A 6,210-nucleotide genomic window follows, 5' to 3' on the forward strand; every position below is an offset into this window, starting at 1 on the left:
CTAGTGGCGGGCTGCAATATATGTCATAAACCCTGCCTCCTAGTTGATCAGGTGATTGTATTGGTGGGACCTCGACAGCTCCATCCCCAGAGCGTACTGTGCAGTCTCTGGCTCCACAAGACGGCAGCACTCGTATCCGGGGTATTTTGGCTTCATTTCGGGATAGAGGTGGAGTAGGAGGAGACACATCATCCACCTTTATATAGCCTACAGTCTATGGGGGAAACAATTAACCTAGCTCTGTCCAAACGTAACAAAACCCACATATCAGAACCTTTAATGTTCATTGATCAACATGTTTTGTCTTGCTTGCTGGAACAAACATGTGAGAAAGTCACCTGGATTATTTCTTAGCAGGAACCAGTAACGTTTTGAAGCAGTGTCGTTATAATTAATCAGCTGCTTCTACATTTTTCCACCCTGTGTGCTCAGCTAAGCTGACATGGCGGCTCACAACTTGATATTTACTGAATAAAGGAAATAGGGGCAAGGTGCTGTAAGACAGAATATTATACTTTCAAACAGTGAGTAAGCAGGTCTTACTTACAGTAGCTAGTTAGTGTAGATTATCTGTTTATCATTGCGGCTGTGTTAAAGGCTACTCCCTCTCCTGCAGTCTGAGTGAATAAATTCTCACAGACATCACAACCACAATTACACCATGTGACTTCACACTGCATCTTTTCCCCAAGCTTCCTCTGGTGCACTGGAAGGACAAAGGTCGGACATTAAGGTCATGTATGCTCACGAACACGCCAACCCACAAGCCATGTAGTTAAAGTGATCCAGCCTCAGATTGATTCTTCCTTTGTCAAAATATCCCCCTGATGATTAAATGTGTGAGTTACATATCATAAAAAACTGCAAGTGAGCGTCTTGGCAAGAATACATACGCTGAAGTTACAGGACAGCTCATCCTTGCAGAGAGATGCTTTCTTTGTTGAGAACTGGCCAAAGAAAATGCTGCCTGGGCCCAAAGGACCAGCTGGGGGAAATGAGTCACACACATATGAAAGCACACACTCTCCCCAGCAGCAGATATCAGAAACATGCCTAACAGTGGTGTCTAGACGGAGTTGAGTCCACAGCACACATGCTGACCCATGCTGCTGTCCACGCAGCTGGGGGAGAACATGAATGTTCCCTCCCGGTCTGAGGGCATGACCAGCAAACCTACACCAGGAAACAGCCCCCCCCTCGGACCTCCTGGTTCATATCGAGCTGGTGTCAGCCCCAGTGCTGCAGGAAATTAATGAAAAGAAAGCTCAAAAGATGAAGACCGGATAGAGCAAAATAAAAAGATGCTGCGATGGACGAACCAAGTACCAGGAGACACATCAGCAGAAAAAAAACACAGAACTTTAGACAGTGACTGTAATGAGTTCCCGTCAATACACACACAAGACAAATCAGGAGTCAGTCCCACATCAATTAGGATGTTTCTCCTCATTTTTTATATCAAATAACCAACAAAAATCAAACATATCAATCTAACATAATTTATGTGCATTTTGCAAATAATAATAATGCATATTGAAGGAAAACTTGTTTAAATGTTTTGGGTAATGTGTTTATTCACTTTCTTTATGACTGTTGCGGTAGATTGAGACCACTTTCATTTCTTTTCCAAATATGGTTTACTGCAAGAAGCTAATTAGCTTATCTTAGCATAACAATTGAAAACATTGGGGTGAAACATTTTCCCTTTTTCAAAGATGACAGAATCAGCCTCTAAACACCTCTTCAGCTTACAAATTTTTAAAACAATGTTTTGAACATGATCATGATCATGATCTGTCCTTCCTCTTCATCCCTCCTCCTCCTCATTGTCTCTTGGTCTGGTGTTAAACAATAGAGACAGATGGTCACTCCTCTCACTGGCTGAACCCCAACACAAACATTTATGCAATCTTTTCATGAATTGACTGGATCCTTCCCTGGACCGGATCTCCCCCAGAAAACCTAAGATGCTTATAGAGACAATTCCATCATCAGTGAAGGTCAATTACAAACAGGACGTAACAGTTTGTTAAACATGTCAAAATAAAAGCATGATTTCTCACTGTTTCTTCTCCATCCAGCATCACACATTCGTGTTTGTTAATAATAAATAATATCTACACACACTTCTACCTAAACGTAATGTACTCACTCTCGGTAGTAATATAAAAACTTTCAACCTGACATAGGTTACTGAAAAACAACCTTCGAATCTCCTCTAACCTCAGATAATTTTCATCAGCAGATTGGGTTTGCAATTTAAGGACCATTAATCAACAGCTTAAATGTTAAGATTCATGACGTCCTGTGGGAAAGCTCAAAATAAATGTTCATCAACTGTCCATCTCTTGATGAGAATCATGCGATAAGACTGAAAGCTCCAGAAAGCTCTGACTGCTGTTTACAAGATCAACAATGACCTTAACATTTTTGTTGTCATATTTCCTCAGCTACAGAAGTTTAAAGATGCTTTACTCAAACCAAATCCTGCAATATCCTCGCAAATACACACAAACTACCTAGGATGAGAACTGCAGTTACTGAGCATTTGATTCATGAGTCTTTCATTCATGTGTGTGTGTGTAGGTGCATGTATGTGTGTTAAAGCATCTAATCAAGGAGAAAGGAGGTGCTGCTGCACTGAATGAACTCTTGTTTCACCGAGCAGAGACACTTGTCAAAATAAACCAACATGGGTCCATATACTGGTTCCTCAGATATGCGGTGTGTGTGTGTGCATGCAGACACACTTCAAACACCACCTGACATAAATCTAAAAGCACCAGATAAACACACACTCAAAGGCAACATTTTCCTCTGTAAATAGCTTTACATCTAAATTAATGTCTTTTCACTCCCTGTGTTGTAAAAATATTTACAGAGGGGGAAAAAAACAGGATTCATATCCACATGGCTCCACTTTTGACCTGAAATGCAGTGTCGTCACATGATAAAAACCTTCCTTCATGCTTGCAGCCTCCAGCCTGACTCCCACCTCACACACTCCCCTCCCTGTCCGCCCGGCTGTCTCTTCTCCCTGCCTCACAGTGGGAGGATGTAGATTTCTATGAGGATCTTGCAGCTTCTACTTGCTCCATATTTTTCTTTTGGAGCCCAGTGAATGATGGAAGCCAGTCTTCTGGAAGCTGTTTGGACTGAGAGAATTTCTTATTGATGAGGAGGAGAAGAAGATTGACTGGAAGTTGCAGGGGAGTTTTGTGAATGTTTGCAGGTAGGAAAGTTTTTATTTTTATTTTTTATTTTTTAAATAATATTTCTTGCTTCATTTTTGTTTTTGCAATTTTTGTATCATTGATGCACAAAGTTAGAATCTTTACAAAATAAAATCACACAACCCTAGGCTATAGCTTTTCTCCTCATATGTTCTAAAGCTATTTTCTTCTGCATTAATCTGCACTATAATCTGAATTATATTTGACTTCTAGCTGTCTTTGAATCATTTGTAATAACAATATCACCCCAGCTTCCATTATTATCAGATGATTGATTGATTTCAGCAGTAATAGTGTAACAATGTTACCTTTACCGTTTGTTCAGTTGCAGACACCCTGACAATTTAAAAAAAGACATCACAGACATTACAAACTTTTTTGCCAAGAGATTTGTTCAGAAATTGAGCTTGTGCGCCCTCTGCTGGCTTAATAAGTCATAATAAAGAGCCTGCTGGTCCTGATGGACTCATTGCTGTTTCATTTTCTCTATTATTTGTTTAAAACAGTTCTGCAAGGTTAATTCTTTTCAACACTGAGTAATACCTCCTCTTCCTTGTCTCTTTCTTTCCAGTGGAATGGGCCTCCTATACCTTCAGTATCTGCTGCTCTGTGCAGCCGCCCTCACACTTTCTGGAGCGTTTGCCAAAGATGAAGGCAGCGAGTCCGACAGGTGGACCAGGCAGAGCCTCCCGGTGCTGCTGGACACGCACACGCAGCTTTTAAACACCCTGTCGTTCAGAGGGCAGGAGGAGGATGAGGAGAAAGCCAATGCAAAGATGCTCTGTGGGATCGAGTGTCAAGAAAACTTACCACCTGTAGACCAGATGGAGCAAGAGAGGATTCTGGGATATGAGACAATGTATGAGAACGGCACGCGTACACATACAGATATCAGCTTGCAAGGTTTTGATAACAAGTCCACAGGAATGCCAGCCCACTCAGAGATCCACACAAGAAGGAAGCGACAGGTTTACGGAGCAGACGGACGCTTCGTAATCTCCGACTCACATTTTATCACCAACTACCCATTCTCCACCGCAGTTCGTCTCTCCACCGGCTGCTCTGGAGTCCTGGTGTCCCCAAAACATGTGCTGACGGCGGCACACTGCATCCACGATGGCGCCGACTACCTGGAGAGTGCCAGAAGCCTCAAAGTAGGAGTGCTGCAGCTCAAAAGCAAAAGAAGAAGAGGAGGACGGAGAAGAGGAGAGCGACAGAGGGGTGGGAAAAGAGGAGATAAGAAGATCATGGAGGAAGGTGAGGAGAAGAATAGCATAGATGGAGATGTGGCAAGAGGCAGAAATGGGAGACGCAGAGGAAGAAGGCTGGAAGGTCATGTGGAAGCTGGTGCTGGAAATATTGAAAGAGGAAGGAAACGTAAAGGCCTCAGCCGCGTTCGACGTAGCATCGAACCGAGGAAGCAACCCGTCTTCCGTTGGACGCGAGTTAAAAGAACCGAAATCCCTCAAGGATGGATCCACGGCAAGGACTCCATCAACTCTGTCTCTTCTGACTACGACTACGCCCTTCTGGAGCTAAAACGACAAGTCAAACAGAAGCCCATGGCACTCGGAGTGGCTCCCTCCACCGTTCCACTGGCAAGGATCCACTTCTCAGGCTACGACGCAGACAAAAGCCTGCTGGACGGGCGCGGAGACGAGAAGGTGGTTTATCGTTTTTGCTCAGTGGCAAAGGAGTCCGACAACCTGATGTACCAGTGGTGCGACGCACAGCCTGGTGCAACTGGCGCCGGTGTTTATGTTCGTCTGAGGCAGGAGGCTGGAGATGCTGGTGGGAAAGGGAAGTGGCAGAGGAGGGTGATCGGAGTGTTCTCAGGCCATCGGTGGGTGGAGGTGGAAGGAGGTGAGCTGAGGGACTTTAACGTTGCCGTTAGGATCACTCCGGCCAAATATGCCCAGATTTGTCACTGGATCCACGGAGATCCAAATCTCTGCAAAGAGGTCTGAACTTCCAGAGCAATGGATCTACAAAGAGGAAAAGATTTGACGTCACTTTTTAAAGGACTCTAAGATCCCGAAATTGGTCTTAAGAAAGTTCTGTAGGTATTTTTCTCATGTGGTGACTGCAATGTTTTCTAATTGTTGTACACTATATGGATAGGACATCATCATGCCCTCCCTCCCTTCTTTCCCAAAATGGCCTCCTTCAAGCACTGAAACTGTCAATAGAGACGCCTCCAAACCAAACCTCTATCTAAGACTACCCATCATTTACTGTAATCAACATAACTGCAACATTATGCTGCAAATTACAAGAAGAAGAATGCTTAAAAATATATATCTCCTGTACAGTTACACTATATAATAAGTGCTATTTGGGATATGCATTAATATAGTAGTAAATATTGACCTGAAGATAAAACGGTACTCCACCCATTTTTCAGTACATTAACATTGTTGGACTCACAATGGACAATTACAAAATCCAAAAAGGTTTTCTCCCTTGTCAAATTCATTTCCCACAATTCCTCTCAACCTGGTGTGTGTGTTTGTGTGACCTACACAGGTCAGATTTTTGTTGTGTTATTGGTGGACAATGGAGGTCTGGTTCTTTGTGTCAGCAACCCAAGATATTTTTTCTCTTTGTCACTTTAAGTAATTTACTGGCAACTTTATACATTGATAATAAGTTTAATTTATATTTTCTAAGTTATGTTATTCATCATCTTCCATCTTCAGGATTCTTGTATTTCATAGCTCAGCTAATGTGGTTAGTACTGACATTCTTATGACAACAAAATAAAAATAAGGGTAACACAAACAGACACCAACATCTGAACAACAAGCTGTAAAAAGATTACAACCTCCATAATTTCAGTTTATGTAAAAGGAAAGACAACATCTTATTGTTTTGTGTGTTTGTGTGTATAATGTCTTGTGTTGTTTGATAATACACAACAAATAAAAATTTTGAATTTTAGAGACCAAGCAGACCAGAGATAAGTGATGAGCCGTGA

At 42.4% G+C, this 6,210-nt stretch overlaps 1 protein-coding gene across 1 annotated transcript; it reads left to right on the forward strand.

Moving 5' to 3' along the window:
- The first annotated feature begins 2,950 nt into the window (after positions 1-2,950).
- Positions 2,951-6,173, forward strand: LOC109632597 (inactive serine protease 35-like). Its single transcript, XM_020091982.2, has 2 exons — positions 2,951-3,232; positions 3,805-6,173. Exon 2 carries the CDS (start codon positions 3,809-3,811, stop codon positions 5,198-5,200), a length of 1,392 nt encoding a protein of 463 aa, XP_019947541.2. The 5' UTR covers positions 2,951-3,232; positions 3,805-3,808; the 3' UTR covers positions 5,201-6,173.
- Positions 6,174-6,210: the final 37 nt, after the last annotated feature.

The sequence above is a fragment of the Paralichthys olivaceus genome, chromosome 19 (assembly GCF_024713975.1).
Source record: "Paralichthys olivaceus isolate ysfri-2021 chromosome 19, ASM2471397v2, whole genome shotgun sequence".
Classification (NCBI taxonomy): Eukaryota; Metazoa; Chordata; class Actinopteri; order Pleuronectiformes; family Paralichthyidae; genus Paralichthys; species Paralichthys olivaceus.

What these genes read in the sequence shown, in the direction of transcription:
- LOC109632597 (XM_020091982.2), top strand. Translation starts at nt 3,809, where the DNA reads ATGGGCCTCCTATACCTTCAGTATCTGCTGCTCTGTGCAGCCGCCCTC.